At 34.8% G+C, this 17,086-nt stretch overlaps 1 protein-coding gene across 2 annotated transcripts in view; it reads right to left on the bottom strand.

The window, feature by feature from the left end:
- Positions 1 to 1,378: 1,378 nt before the first annotated feature.
- Positions 1,379 to 17,086, bottom strand: part of LOC136856612 (Na(+)/H(+) exchange regulatory cofactor NHE-RF1) — a 136,379-nt gene continuing 120,671 nt past the window's right edge. The window contains exons 3-5 of one of the 2 annotated variants that reach the window (XR_010858421.1): positions 11,031 to 11,497; positions 8,485 to 8,660; positions 1,379 to 6,342 (exon numbers count right to left, since the gene is read on the bottom strand). Coding sequence is in view for 1 of the 2 variants with exons in the window: in XM_067134540.1 (XP_066990641.1) it covers positions 6,219 to 6,342; positions 8,485 to 8,660 (300 nt within the window). In the remaining variant the exon portion in view is untranslated. The remainder of the gene's footprint in view (positions 6,343 to 8,484; positions 8,661 to 11,030; positions 11,498 to 17,086) is intronic. The other variant, XM_067134540.1, reaches the window with a different exon arrangement.

Raw genomic sequence — 17,086 nt, 5'->3', positions numbered from 1 at the left:
TTCGATCCAATGAAAATCAGAACCAAGACTTGGGAATCATCAAAATTCCCAAGAACCTTTTATTAAGAGTTGTTTATGGCTTATGACACTCCATGGAATGCCAGACACTTCATTTGGAGAATTTCTTTTCAGGCCCAAAAGGGTTTCTGCGTTTTTTCCAATTATTTCTGTCAGATAAAAGTAAGATAGTGTTTCTGTAAAATCAAATATTGTGAAGTCACAGTTAGCCCAAATTATTTGTGTCAATGATTATTTGTATACATGTTGGAATTAGAATATATGTGAGTTATGACTACTGAGGGTTCTAGACGATTTAGAGTTTTTAAAGATTCATACATCATAATTCACCACTTACCTGGAACCCCACAATCTGGCTGGACTTTTTTGTGAAAACCACTTGGTTGTCATTGACTGTTGCCTTGAAACATCACTGTTTTGCCACACCTGCATACCACCACCATATCCCACATCCATACAACCATCCAATTTCCCACATCCACATTTCAAACACCATGGCCATCTATCCCCACCTCACATGACAATGCTCAGATACATCCTAAGCCTACTGCCATTTTTCAGCGTTCCTTTACTGCTATGATTTTATTTTTATTTTCAAAGAAGGTTATATTTTCACTCCATATTGTCCGTTTGCAAGAACACATGATTAACGCAGGTCCAAACCTAGACGCAGTGCCTTTAAATCAAGGCGGGAGCCTTACACTCAATTAGTATTACACATGTCAAAGTATGACAGATAACCATGGTCCAATGGACTTTTGAATAGTCGACCAGAAAAGGGCCTGCCTCCAGATGCCCAGGGAACCAAATTATGAACTGCTGCTAGCAAAGTGACGCCTAGGCAATGAGAGACATTTGGAAAGGCTGACCAGCGGATTATATAGGAAATCACAGAGATCACAGCATCTCCCAACCTTGCTAAAAGGTGAACTTAGCTGCTGGTAGACAACTTTTACCTTGAGACAGACTGGTTTAAGATTCTAAACTATATATACATATTTTTTTTTTAGAGGGTATGCTACAATCCACCTGTTCTCCAAATTCCTATACTGTTCCAAGTGTATATATTGTATACACTTAGGCCATTAACACTACTGTTCTTAAATGTACATGCTGCTTTAGAAATTGGAAGTACCCTATATGTAATGCGTAAAGTAGCAAAACAAATAATTCATCATAAATTGTCTTGCAAACGACAAGAGTTTGTACAAATGTTATAAGTTTTAAGGTAGGGAAAAGTGTGGATTATACAATGCTAGACGCATGATATTACAAATTACAGTCAAAATGGTAAAATTCAAGACAGCATTCAGTTGAATTTCTCACACTAACTTTGAATGGTAGACAATTCAAAACCAAGAATTTTGTACCGTTTATTGGTTAAATACTGCATACTGATTACTTATCACAAAATTAGTTTACATTCGGTAAATATGGCTACAATAAAATCATATCCTACAAACTGTACTTGACTTTAAAATTATACAACAAATAAAAGGAAATTTACAAATTTAAATACATTTTCCAAATCACATTAGCTTTAGGTTACTGATTACAACGTAGTTGATCCAACATCTATGTGTACAGAGCAAAACCTCTTCTTCAGTGCAATACTGCTACATATTCATGAAATATTAAGTACTGTACAACGTAAGTACAAAATTTATCTAAAAGCTTCCATGTGTTGCTATAGTTGGTGTGTCACTTCAAGCTGGGTTAATGAATCATTTCCATGCAAAATCAGTAAGAGTACTTATATCACATATTAAAGGGGACTACTATCTTGATCATCATTCATCTGTGAAACAAATCCTATCCTCTACCTGTTACTATTTACATCTCCAAAGGTCATATAGTACTGCATTAATTTCCCCATGTAAATCAGTAACCTTTCAGTTGCTCAACCTCATTACATTACAATCAAATCAGCATGATCAAAATTATATTTCCTATAGAGGGCAATCCTTTCAATTTTGCACTAACCTGAAAACTACAAAATTATGATTTCAACTTACTTTCATGCATGCTCATTTCTTATCAGAACAGTGACAAAAAAGCCTTTCAGTCCTAAATAAAAGGAACCACAGGTGGGGGTTCACGGTCATTAATTCAGCACCTTACAGACAAAACCAGTCTTATATACATTAGTTCAAGGGCAGTCCTGTACTATAGTGTGAGAAATTTTCACACTATTCCAGAATTCTACTCCACGAAGTCCAAGCAATGAGCACTGCACTCTGTATTTAACCATATTTCACTACTGAAAGAAATGGCACCTCTCCACTCGACGGAAATGTATGTGAATTGTTCTTGAGGCAAGAGTGAATGGAATGCAGGTCAATGTAGAGGTCTCTATACAGTGATAAGTGTATACTGTTTACACTTACAGTGATTTATCTTGGATACTACAGTCCAGTATATGCATACAGATAACAAAACCAGCAATTGATTTTCTGTAACCCCGTCTTTCAGTTCTTTTTCTCCGGGTGGAATATGAACTCATAATCCTTAAAAAGAACTGGCCCTCTTTTACAGTGGTCATGGATCTTCATACCATGCTGGGTTAATAGAAAAATTTAGTACCTTAATACTTGAGAGAGAGAGAGAGAGAGAGAGAGAGAGAGAGAGAGAGAGAGAGAGAGAGAGAGAGAGAGAGAGAGATATTTGCACTTCAGTATGTAATTATACTCTTCATGCCACAAAAAGTGCATCACATGAAATAAAAACTTTTTTTGTTGTCATTTCAGAAGTCTCAAGAATGTATGGAAACTTGAAGGTTGAATTTCTAAATGGCTTGGTATTAATACCAAGCAAGTAAGAAATTAAAATCACTTCACACACCAAAAGTGGTTTACGCTCTAAGCAAAATAAAATTTTCAAAGCATCATGTAGAGAGGAACTTTCTCTTGATAAAACTTAACACATTTCATTCAGGCAAATTATCTGTTATGCCTTAATGATGTGAGAGCAACATCACGATTTAATTACATCCCATCAACACTGTCTATCTGCTATTCTAGTTATTGCAAGACAAAAATGATGTTAGGATAAGGCACAAGACAAAGATTATGATACTAAGTCAACCATAACATTTTGCTTTGTATAAAGGATCTCAAATTCATTCACACTGTAAATTAAGTTCACAATTCATGGTCTCAAAATGTTACAGTGAGCATGATCTATCACATTTGAGTAAACAAGATGTAAAAATACTCTAATTCCAACAATTGTCTGTCATAAAAATAATTTAACCAGACCACTTCTACAAGAAATTAAAACTAACCAGATTTTTTCTCATAAATTACCAATTTTTAAAACCCTTACAGTTACTGAAGCGAAAGTGGAGAAATTTTGAATATTTACTGGAGTTGTCTCTGATACTTGTCACTTCACTTATGCAAAAAAGAGAGATAACAGTGAAATTACAAATTACCATGGAAGTAGATGAAAAAAAACATGTAACTTGCTATCATTATGTTAACCCCGTTTACTTCTTAGCCCAGGTAAAGTACCAATAACAACAAAGAGCTTCAAAACCACCAAAGATCAATACAATACAGCTCCCACCATTAAAAATGACCTTAGGAATCTCTGAATCATTGAAGGGTTGGTTTTGGCAGAAGCAAAAATGATCCTATTCCATAAAAATTATTACTGGTTCTACAAAATATTGACCTGAGCAGGTTTCAAGAAAAAGGATTTTTCAGTTTATAGTACACGTACTTTAAAAAAACATGGTATAGGGTAAGTACCAGCCTAGGATGCAGTACTAATCCTCATGCCCAAGGATAAAGAGGTCTTTGGTTATTAAGACAATCCAAACATGATTCCCGTTGCACTTTTGTCGACGGTTAACAACCACACAAGAGACTTGTAGAAACCTTAGGTAAGTTTTCAAAATTGTTACCTTGGACAAATGCCTTTAACTAGTGAGATGACCAAAATTTAATGTTCCTGATATGAAATTGCATTTCTTCCTTAATACTCAAATCTCACTCTTGCAATTCTAGACCAGTGCTTTTAAGCACTTATATTTGGTCTATACTTCCACAAGGTAGAGTGGGTTGAATACTGCCCCTAATATCACATGCATGTAGAGGGACTTTGAATAATGATTTATTTTCAACAATTACAAGAATGATAGTGAAAGTTTCCTTACATTCAGCAAGAAAATCACTTGAAGTATCATGACATGGAAACAGGAAGTGATGCTGGAGAACCTATTACCATCACAATTTTTTAAGTGTGAATTTCATATTGATGAGAATCCCTCTAAGGCTATTACAAGTACGGTAGTTATGAGATAGCCGGGGAAGCTAACTGAACCTTTATGTCAAGTTGGTGCCTCAATGATAAGTTATAAAAATACATTTTATGGTGAAAGGTAATACAGAAACTTATCTAGTAATCTTTTGACAAGATATTAGGCCTTTTGTAGCTCTATAAAAACTGTCAGGAGATTGTTACTCAATTTTACTTTCTTAAACTAGAGCCTGTCTGATTGAAATTCCTTTCCATCCTTTTAATTTCTTCACTTACCTTGACTGTTTTGCTCTTATTTGAAACAGTACTACCTTCCACCTTCAAACCCTGACTGCCTTGGGCATAAATGATCCATTCATTTAATACTGCTAAGAGGGAAAATGGAAAATCTGAATCTAACAAATAGCACAACTGGAGGAACGATGAGGGACCTCAGATGACAGTGAACGTTGATGATCTGTGGGAAGGAACTACCTCAATCTAAATGCGTGCCATACCATGAAACTACAGTATCGACATTCTATGGAGCTTTGGTAATCATGTTTCATATCCTTTCAAATTTAGTTCTGATTTGTGTTTGTAACCTGTGCTATCCCAGCAAGTCTTAATTTTAATTTTGACATAAATATAAAACAATTTCCTCAGTCATGTTACAATTGTCAAGTTGTAAGAGAAAGGTAATTTGATTGAAAACCCTCCCTTATATTGATTTATTCATATCTACGTAAGGCATCATTTCAATACATTCACATTTGGAAACAATATACAATGTATATAACTTCAAAGATGAGTGAATTTCCAATAACATGGCTAACGCTTAATACTTAAACCTTTCTTTAAGGTGATACAAAGATATACACATACTGTAAATGTTAAATATGTATATAAGCAAACTGTATGATATACACAAAGAGGCAAGAATCCATAACTTAAATCTTTCATGACAGCCACATTCTTGAAAATTAATATTTCACACCAAAATGACTTGGAGTAAAATTTAGTCGTAATCATAAAGTGAGCAAAAAGGGAGCTAATGTTACTCTTACTTTGCAGATCCATTTATCATTATATTTTGAAAGAACAGCTAAAAAAGGTATTCTTACTTCATTCTTTCAAGGACTGGAAATATATTTCATATATGATACTGCTAGCCTCATCAGGAATGTCTATTTTCAAAGTAACACTCACTATACAACTTTCATAAAATGTTTAATTTATTGCAGTACACTGAAGGTGTCTTTATCTTATCACACCCGTAAAATCAATTAAACAACTTAAAAATTCTTGGACGTCGCCACTGGCACCTCACATGCAAATGAGACTGCCATCTTAAACAACAGAGATTTTTAGCCATTATGTAAAACACCCAAAATTTGACATAATGTAATCAGCATAATAAAAATATATCTTAAAATAGATAAAACAAGGGGGCCAGAAGGCCTGGCCACGAAAAAAAAAAAAATTAAAACTACATGATTACATGTACAGTACTTTGATAAATTGCTTTATTTCATACTTCAAACTTTTACGATAAAAGTTACTTCACAGTAGAATGCACCATGTTTTAAGATGCAAAGATTATACCTACACAAAATATATACTTTATATGATGTCCAGTGTCGAAAAAAAAATAGAGTAACATCAACACATAGCAGCTATAAAAAGGCTTTGTAGTGAAATCTAAAAATTACACCATACTCAAATATTTTAGATACCTATGTACAACGCTTCTTATTCATATACATTTTTTTTTCCTAAATAAACAATGCAGACAGCTTAGTATAAGCTTTGTACAAAGCTTGCAGCTTCTTTAGTTTGAATACGATAATGCAACTACAAATAACAAATTCTGTAGCACTAAACTGAAAAATAAGCAACATATATACGAATGAAAGGACTGCCTTCCTAAATTCCACACAATTCAGTCCAGGTGAACTTTACATATTCTGGATGATTTCATATTTCTTCCTAAGGTCAAGGCTGTCTTTCCGTGGGTCAACTTTCTTCTTGCGGGCCAAGACTGCTCTCATTTCAGCTGCTGACATGTTTAGGTTGAGTCCCCTGAAATGGAAATGACAACTTTAGGATAAAGAATGGAAGCAATTGTAAATTACCAAAACTATTCTCCAGTCTCACTAGAAAATACAAACTTTGTATGAAATATTGTAGTAGTACCATAACGAAGCTTGCGTATTTGAAATGTAAGCCTTGGTTTCTAGATTCACTAACTTTTTAATGTCCATCACTGATTAAAAGCTACACAAGAAAAACAACTACAATTACAAGTATTACACTGTAAACCCAAATTACTACGTACTGAAAATCTGATCATATGAAGCTATAAAATTTTGTTAAACTGCACATTAATGTTTGATCAATCAATCAGGATGTATAGTGAGAGAGACACACTTGATACTTACCTGAAGCAGGAAGTCAATGATAAAATCCCCATCGATGCAGATAAATGAAAAACTTAAAAAATGCGTATTTGACACTTTGCCAAAGTAGGTGCGAGATGTCTTTTATCTCAAAAAAAGTCACAAAAACTTGCTTCTTGTTCAAATTGAAACAAGAAAAACAAGCCATTTTTCTTGACTCTCACAGTTTGCCTTATGAATTTGTTCTAAAATCAGAAGTGAAAATTAGAGCACCCTAACATTACATAACTTAGTTGGACTACAGTATTCGGTGGGAAGAAGCTAAAGGGAAAGGATTTAGAAAGTTAGCACAATATTTAAGCAAAGCTGTGTTCGAACATCAAGTTGGCCCTTTTCAAAATGTATATAGTATAATATCAACACAAGTTGTAATGAATTGTGTGTAAACTAAATGCTGCCAAACCTTTTTCCTTCTACAATCCTCAAGATGAAAATAAGAAGTTACTGCTTTCTGTCGTCTGACAAGTCAGGGGGAGATACAGTCAGCATTGTTATCCAATGTTAAATGTTACCAGGTTTTCTTTAATTCACAGTTTGTATCAGAGTTCTGGAGAGATAATTGTCATGATTAAAACACTTTTAACAACTTGATGCCAACAATGTAATCAAGGAATTTTTATACAGGCAGTTCCAAGTTACATTCCTTAAAAGGATACTTCCTCCTTGCCTTAACATAAAATTCTGAAGTTCAAATGTTTCTTTTCAAATTTTCCAAGGAGTACTCTATTTCAAGGGCAGCTTCCATCTACTCTTTCTCTGCCCTTCCATCTACTCTTTCTGTTTTCAGCATTTTATCATGCCTCTGGGATGGATGTTCTCCTAGTAACTACAGCAGTAGTAAACATTTATCAATGATTCGTGGGAAAATGAGGTAAATAACACATTACAGTTACAATCATGGCACTTCAGTGCACTCAGACAGTCGAATGTGTGAGGTGGATCAACAAAAAAAAAAAATCAACTTGTGTGTTGCCACCTTATTTTTGTACATTTTTTCATTTTTTGTTTTCAATATTTTTGTAGTAAAAATTGGGGTACTATATCTTTGAGGTCAGAGCATTTTCGATGCCAGGGAATACAGTAAATATGCAACAGCTAATTAAAATCACATAATGAAATACCATATTTACCAGCGTCGAAGAGACATTCTTTCCAAGTTTTTTACAGGCCTCCCTAACCCCAGAGGAAGGTTATGTTTTGTTAAACAGTAATCAGAATTCCTGTACAAACACATTACTATATTAAGAGACATACTGTACAAGTAAAAGGTATCGTTTACAAAAATACAATCATCACCCTCTGACCCTGGCAAGCAAGCTGATATCTAAGAGTTCTGTAACTGAAACTACTTACACTACATAAGGAACCTTCAGATCTGAACACTTTTAGGAAATTGATAGTTCATCACAACTCATACAACTGGTCACAAACAGTTTTTCAGTTAAAAAACCTAATAGTCTTTAATTTCTCAAGGAAGAAAACTTGGACAATTGTTAAAATTTCCACAAAAGTACACAAAACACAAAAAATTGTAAAAAACAAAACTGCTTGAGGGAAATATGACTCTGACAGAGGTTGTAAATAAAAAGAAATCTTGTGGCAGTCAAGAAGGTTTGCCCAGTCCATGATTACTGACTTATGAGCCTAAATTACTATTACAAAAGAGCTAAATTTTTAAATATAAAAGCAGTATACAGAAGTACAAAGGACGTACCAACCTTGTTTAATACACCGAGCCACGGAAACTACAAATATTTCAACTTACCCTGTGTTATAATTATTTTTGGCAACAGGAGGGGGTGAATTCTTGCTGGGTGTAGTTGGAGTGGTGTGGCTTGGCTTGGTGGGAGCTGGAATGGAGGAAGCTGGTGGGGGAGGTGTCGACTTACTAATGGTGTTGTCTAAGGATGGTGGGGGTGTAGGAGATGTGCTCATGGGGCTCTGAAAAGTAAAAGGATGATAAGTGGGTTGGTCCTACGTCAATAAACAAATGAAATGTACTAGGCATATAATATAATAATAATAATAATAATAATAATAATAATAATAATAATAATAATAATAATAATAATAATAATAAGACATGGAGCTAAATAACAATAATAATGATGGAGAAAGTTGCCATGACACAAATTAATTTGTATTTTTGTACAGCCAGGTTACCTGAACTTCATACTGAATGGTATGCCTATAATAAACATTTTTTTTTTTGCAAACTGGCAATATCACCAGAAATGGAATGTTGCATCTTTGTTAAAGATTTTGCTTCTTTTTCAACCAAGCCAATCTCACTAAAGTGTTCATTATCTTGAGGTTGAGAGACCCCTTTACCAGTACCATGTTATTGCAAATAAAACGATAAATTGCTTTTTTATTGCACTTTAGGTGAATGTGACAGGGCTTTGTGAAAGAAACCTCTGTACCATCGCCAGATGGCTGATCAAGTTAATATATTTTCGAAATTTAAATCTGCTTTAAGAATTTAAAAGGGACTTGGTATCAATGCTACAGTCCTGTATACTGTATCTTGAAATGTACAATACAGTAAAGTGCTTTCTACTTAATAAACTGATTCAAATATTTCCATTTCTTATAAATTCTAATATTTCTATTCTTTCTAAAGATGTAACCAACCCGAACGATGTTTAATGGGTGCCTTTTCATTTCTATAAAAACCTTCAATCATTTTCATCCATAATATCTTTGAAAGGCAAGAAGTCACTCCAGTGGCTAGTCTGGATAACCATTTAGTTGCCGAGTCCATTTTAGGATAACATACAATACTACTGACACTATGGAATTTCAATGGCATAGCTACAAGAATTTTAGATTTTGATTTTAGTTTTGAAATCTTTTCGAAGGAGCAGAAGTCCATGAATATAAAAGTACCAATATGAAATATTTTTTCTTATTGTGATTGATAAAAAAAAAGGGGGGATGAACCATTTACAAACCAACCTTACTTTATAGGAAAAGAGAAAAGGTTATTTTTCTCCATAAGGTTTCACATGACCCCAAGCTCTCTTTTTCTCTATTGAAGTGTTTCATCAGAAAGCAGATGCAATTTAATCTTTTCCTACGTTCTTTCAATTCACCTGTCACATAGTTCAAATAAGTGATTTTTAATTCAAATGACATTAATTTCATCTACAGCCATTTTGCAACTGTAGTAAACAGTCAAATCCCACCTCGGGTATAAAAGATTGCTTAGGATTTTTTATTATTTTTTTTATTTTTGGGCTTAATAATCCTGCAACATAATGAAATACTGCACATATTATTCATGTTCTATGCATATGTATACTATTTCTCCTCTATACTGATTACTCCTCTGCTATAAAATGACCTCTATCTACACTGATTATGTCATTGCTATAAAATGAAAGTGTTTAGCCTAAAAACAATCTGCATCTAAATTGTTATGCAGAGGATATTTGATAGTGTTTAGCTAACTTTTAACAGTAGCAGATGAACAGAAAAAAAGAGACAAACATAACCATGTACATACTGTATATTTATCCAGGAAGCATTTTAATGTTTTAGGTTTTATGTTATGCTGCGTAGTGAGGTATATCAAAACACAGCAAGGGGTTATTACTAATGCTCATTACATACCGTAATTAGAACATCTTTCCTTAATATAATATAAACTATGAAAATAAAAGGCTTAAAAGCACAAAGCAACTGTAAATAAAAAAAAAAAACAGCTTGAAAGCAAACAAAGCAGAAGAATATTTTGAAGATGAGATTTATTTAGCCATCATGTCCGACCTCCTTCTTTTGTGTTCTTTAACCTACCTACAAATGGCGCGACAAGCTTACTGCTCTCTAATTAGTAATTTGATCTGTTAAGTAAACGTATTAAACAAACAAAAAATGGTTCCTAGTAGGAAAAATGCAATCAATCTCTTCATGAGTATTCAGTTAGATGTTTTTAAAAATGTCAGTGACCCTGTAATTCGTCCACCATCATATGCAAATTTAAGAAGCAGTCATGCAAGGTGAAGGCACCATACCTTCGGGTAGTTTATTCTTACGACACAGACATGTATTATATAATAATTATTCATAATCATTCCCAGGGCATCCAGCACTGGTGCCACACTCTGGAAAGCCACGGGCACCAATCTTCAGTGGAATCCCCTGCACCAGGAATTAACAGGCAATCAATTATAATGTAAATATAATAAAATGCAGCACTCCCAAGCAAGGTATCTACATAATAGCGAGAAAACATGCAAATGCGATAAGATTGTGTGGGTATATATAAGGTGCTGGCATGTATAGGGTGCGGGCATGGGCATAACAAACCTGTGAAGTGTTCTCATGAGTGGCTGTGTCTGAGGGGGTGGAGGAAGAGGCTGAAGAAGATCGTCGTGAGTTCGAGTTTGAGGCGGAGGAGGTAGTGACGACCTCCGTCTTTGCGACGCCGCTCTCGGCTGTCGCCAGAGAGTCTGGCTCGGCCTCCGAGTCGGATCTGGTGGCCGTTTCAGCCGCGCTAGATTCAACGCTTTCGTGAGAGGAGACCTCCCCGTTTCCCGGGGCGTTTTCGTCTTCCTCGACCAAAGCTTCGACATTTTCGTGACTCGACGCAATAACCCCTCGATTTCGGGAGGAGGTACTGTGGGTTCCTCTTTCTCATCTAGGGAGGAACTGTCGTCACCTCCGTCTTCTGGTGGAGGTGGAAGTGGGCTTGTCTCTTCCTCCTCCAGGGCATTTTCGGGATCGGGGTGTGCTGTGGTATCGACTGGAGGAGCCACTTCAGTTGTGCACGCGGGCTGTTCACACAAGCACAGTCATGCATATACAGTACATGCAATATATTACTGCCACATAGTACATTATTACGAATAGACTTATTTATTTATTTATTTTTTACTGAAACTGACTGGTGCAGTTAATCAACACCAAGTGCTGACGAAATATGCTTTATAAGACATGACAAAGTGGTAACTGCAAGTGCTCTGATACTGTAGTACAGTTCTGTACATGCATTCAACACAGGAAGAGTTCCATGCCTACGGCCAAAGTTTAGCTGTGGAGACATGTAACATTCTTTACATTGAATGTGGTGCTTTAATTCCATAACAAGTAGAGTACTCTGAAATAAGTGTTCTAAAGGACATGCATATTATGATACTACTGTACTCTGAAAAAGTATACTGTACTGTCAGGTAGAGTTACTAATACCCGCTAGAAGACAAAGAGTATCATGAATTAAAGCTAAATACAAAACAAAGGTAAATATGTACATAAAATGAAAGTGGCGTCTCATTTACAGAATTTGAAAATGGTGATGAGAGAGAGAGAGAGAGAGAGAGAGAGAGAGAGAGAGAGAGAGAGAGAGAGAGAGAGAGAGAGAGAGAGAGAGAGAGAGAGAGAGATGTATATACACTGTTTCCCACAGATTTCATTTCCATTTATATGCCTACAACACAAAACAGACCAACTTAACACACCTACCCCAGAGAGAGAGAGAGAGAGAGAGAGAGATTTACCATGCCTGCAGCACATACTAACGGACCAACTCAAAATATGTTCAAAGAAAGAGAGTGAGAGAGAGAGATAAACTACATCAGTAGAAGTAAGGAAACACCATTATATTCTTGAATTGTGTCACTATCACATAACGAAAAAACCAATAAAACACAGAAGGAACTTAAACAATACAAAAAAATGGAAACATGTTAAAACAGGGAAAATGACCATAAGAAAAAAGAATTTCATCTATATTATGTCTATAAAACTATATACTAAGTGACTTACCAACGAGATTTAAAAGCAGCAACGATGGCTCACGTAAAACTGAGATAGTCTTATATACAGTGAACACGAATTCTCAAAGCAGAAAAAATCTACAATTACTTGAATATTACTCTATTAGTTTTTACGTTACTGATAAAACAATTCAAAGAAATTGAGCATTGTTTTAGGCAATATTCTTGTAACTACAGTAATCACGTTTTAATAGCTATTGCTTGGCAACATGACATAATTATATTCCTAAGGGTGCCACACGGTCCAATTCTAAACGTTTCACGCTTCTACGAAATTTTTATTACAGTAGTTTTTTTGGCATCAATTACAGTTGTTTTATCACAATATTAACTACGAAATGATTGATGACAAGAGCATTACTCGACTCTGAGAGTCAGATACGGGGTAGTTTTCAATTCCTAGAGCAAAATTATCGTAGTTACCCATTAGATCTCGGTACACGCATTCGACTCAATATAAAGCACGGAATATTTCCGATCTGAAATTCCAAAGCTGGAGAGATTGCTATTCTACTGGAGTTCTGGATATTGACAACTGTGTAAATGGGAACTGCAAATGACGTTTGTAGAGGTACCGTTACATTACAGGCTGTGTGACAATTGAAGAAAGTAATTAACGAATTGGAAACACTACGGGATTATGAATGAGGTTCTTATTGTCTGAGAGTTACCACTGCAAGTCCACGTGTTTGTGAACTGTCCACTTTTACTGCAGGCTATATTTTTATATATATTTTTATCTTTCATACCTACAGATACACTGACCATTGCAGCAGCATGAACAGGAGGATAATTCGACTTTGACAAGATACATGCAATATTCGTAAACCCTAAAAGTATTCATATGAAGAATGTGCATAATACTTTACAATCACTTATAAACAGTAACTTTATGTAATATTTTTGTTAAATCCTTACTGCTTTGCTCATTAGCCTTTGTAAAAAACAGAAACGAGAAACAACATCGAACACACATCAAAACAACGACAGATTCAGAAACAACATTTTTCCCCCGACAGACAAAATAAAAAAAAAAATTAAAAACACTTGACCGCCGTTATCAGGGATCTGGCACACCAATGAACGAAAAGCGACTAGAATACAACAAAGGGATCTCAATGTCATGATAAAACAGCGAACGGTGAGGCATGCTGTACACAGTGAACCACTAGACAACGACGTACTAACAACTTTAAATTTGAGTAAAGGAGAGAGATGGCACGAGAGAGGATAGATAGAAACATTCGTTTTTTTATATCAAATGGGGAAGTGAACTGTAATGGTGCTAAGATAGAGAACAGAATACAAAACGCTAGCAATTTTTCCCAGCCAGCAAACAAGGTCGTTGTATTCAGACGTCAACGAAACGGTTGTGCAAGAGATCGCTAAGTATACAATGGAAAACTTGTGACAAAAGGCATCTAAAATGGACTTATTACATAATTCATGACGGTAATGATACAAAGTTTTAAGTTCAAGGTATTCTTGATCAGCCGAGTGTGATATGCCGATTCTTTTGTGTGTGTGAAACTTTCTGTATGCGATATGGGCCTTGATCTTTGCTTTTAGACTGAACTGGTTATTTTGCCAGCACGGGCTCTTGCTCGTAATAGCAGGCCATGTTGATTTCGTGTACAGGGTGGTGTACATCATCAAAAGGAAATTACATTTTGTGATTAATGGATATAACAGGAATGAGAAACAGAAGAAGGGGTGACAAAGTGAATAGTGTGATGCACTACAGCTAAGAAAACTGTTAATTACTTTCAGTGTATGTCAACATTTACATGCAGAATAATGACACTGAAATGAATAGGACGGAATTAGCCTAATAATAATGACAAACATAGAAAATAACGTAACATACAAGAAAAGAAAAGAATGAGATGCTGGGAAGTCTCACACCCTCAAAAAAAAAAAAAAAAAAAAAAAAAAAAAATTAGAAGTCTTTTTTTTTTTTTTTCTTTTCAAAACACCACATACCAATGTCATGTACCTTCCCTTCGGCACCCAGTAAGCAACATTCTAACCTGCACATACTGTTCAGGACTGTACATAACTCTCTTCAGGATTGCTCATCAGTCCAGATCTAGTGTAGAATTCATGCTTTATACAATATACATCTGTATCTACACCAGGGATGATAAAATTGATGCTGTGTATTCTGTGGCTGATTTGTTTTTCTGTCAATTGCAAGAAAATTCAGCAATGTTCTCAATAAAAATTTTTGGAGTGCGTAAGTTTTGCTGACCAAATATTTGTTGTAAGCCAGAGACAATTATGCTTTTACAAAATGCTCTGATAATATATCATATACAAACATGTACACACACACATATAAATACATATATATAATATATAAATACACATACGTATGTATAATGCATGTGTATATGTATGTATACACACTCTGACGGCACTACCCCCTACGGCCTACGGGAAGCACAGAATGGGGTACATTGACGTGGAGCCAGATTAATGTTACAGTACATTCATCTAAAAATACACATTATAACAGCTTTCTAGAGACAATACTACGGGACCAGCCAATTCTATACGATTTTCACTTAGGTATACAAAAGGGGCTATTCTCTTTTACACAGATGTAGCTGAATGTAAGCTAATTTACTCTGGCAATTAATTCCAACTGGAAAAAATCACACATACAGTACTTATTTGCCGCTTATTAGTATATATCAATATGTAATAACACAGCCTTCCGAACTTCTAACAAATGAAAAGAATAATGATAATCGAAATAAGGTTTATATACCCTTAACCCACATCAGCTCAGATGTTCGAAGATTCGAAACAGACTTTAAAGACAAACAGTCACAGTCATGTCCTCTGCATCGCCTTGGTGAATCCAGCACTAGGTTAATCGCGGACAGGTGTTCCACATCTGTGACCAGCGTCAATTGCAGCACAGTATGTTTGTATAAAATAGTTCGATACTCCTTTCAGCTAAGAAGGTTTGACGTAACTAGTAATGGAGAAAGATTCAACTGTCGTTTGTTTTTTCTTGAAGTCAGATGGTGAGTTTGACATTCTTTAATTTTTTATCACGTTTCTGATGTGAGTCAGAAATTTATTTCTGTTCCACACGTAATTGTGTGTTGATTATTTCTATATATATAATATATATTATATATTGTATATTTTATATATATATATATACACACAAATACGTGTGTGTATTTGTGTATATATATATAAAATATACAATATATAATATATATATAGAAATAATCAACACACAATTACGTGTGGAATAAAAAACAAATTTCTGACTCACGTCAGGTCTCTGTCTTTCAATTGAAAACCCAGGTCTTGTGTGGCTTGGTTATAGTGGTCTCGTCTTTCAATTGAAAGACCTATATATTATGATCCTGATGAGTCAGAAATTTATATATATTATAAATATATAATATATATATAGTGTATATATATATATATATATATATATATATATATATATATGAGAGAGAGAGAGAGAGAGAGAGAGAGAGAGAGAGCGAGAGAGAGAGAGTATATCGTATCCACATGGTATAAATGACTGGTAGAGTAGTGCATGGATAAATGAATTAAAATTCCCCTTATATTTATTCCGATTATAGCATTTACATATCGTAGAAATATAAATATGAAAAAGTATAAAAAAAAAAAAAATTCCACCACTCCCTTATTCCAGCGATCAGAAGGCAGCCATGCCCTTCGACCACGTGATTTATGATACCCATAAAGAAAAAACGACATCGTAAAGGCATATTTTTTTTTACACCACAATTTTCGTATAAGACTGGAATCAACAAACCTCAGAATTTCATTTTATAGTTCTGTACTTTTCGCCCGTTTATACTTTCGTTTGTTGTTTGTTGTTTTCAAAGTAACAACATAAAAAGTAATAACACAGAGCATGAATAAAGTCCACTGGCAAGAAATAACTTTGAAAACTATTTACGAGTTAAATAATACCTCAGGTTCTCTATAAATTATTTCCCTAAATGAATTTGAATATAAAATTTAGGCCAAAGGCCAAGCGCTCGGACCTAATACGTCATTCAGCGGTGAAAATAATGTTGAAACGATTATTAGGGGAGAGTGGAAAGTAAAACTGAAGAATGAGAATATGATCGGAGGTACAGTGAAAGGATTGGAAGGGGTTGCAGGTAGGGGCCGAAGGGACGCTGCAAAGAAGCTTAAGTAATGCCTACAGTTCACCGCGTGAGATATATTTCCCTATAAACAAAGAAAGACTAGACTGAAGGTAGAAAACAGTTCACGAGGATATAGAGGCTTCTTTAAAGACACAATAAAACAGAAACACTTTCATCAACTCAAATGCATAAACCTCGATGACGAAGCCTTGAACAAGTAAATGAAGTCCACTGACTTTGTGGGTCAATGATGGCGCCAAATGTCAGCCACCAGGCATTTAGGGGTTAATCATATGAAATATTTTGAATATTTAGGGGTCAATCTTAAGAAATAGTTTGGATATTTAGGGGTCAATCTTAAGAAATATTTTGAATATTTAAGGGTCAATCTTAAGAAATATTTTGAATATTTAGAGGTCAATCTTAAGAAACA

The sequence above is a fragment of the Macrobrachium rosenbergii genome, chromosome 36 (assembly GCF_040412425.1).
Source record: "Macrobrachium rosenbergii isolate ZJJX-2024 chromosome 36, ASM4041242v1, whole genome shotgun sequence".
Classification (NCBI taxonomy): domain Eukaryota; kingdom Metazoa; phylum Arthropoda; class Malacostraca; order Decapoda; family Palaemonidae; genus Macrobrachium; species Macrobrachium rosenbergii.
The sequence above is the reverse complement of the archived record's forward strand: the minus strand, read 5'-3'. Positions and strand labels throughout refer to the sequence as shown.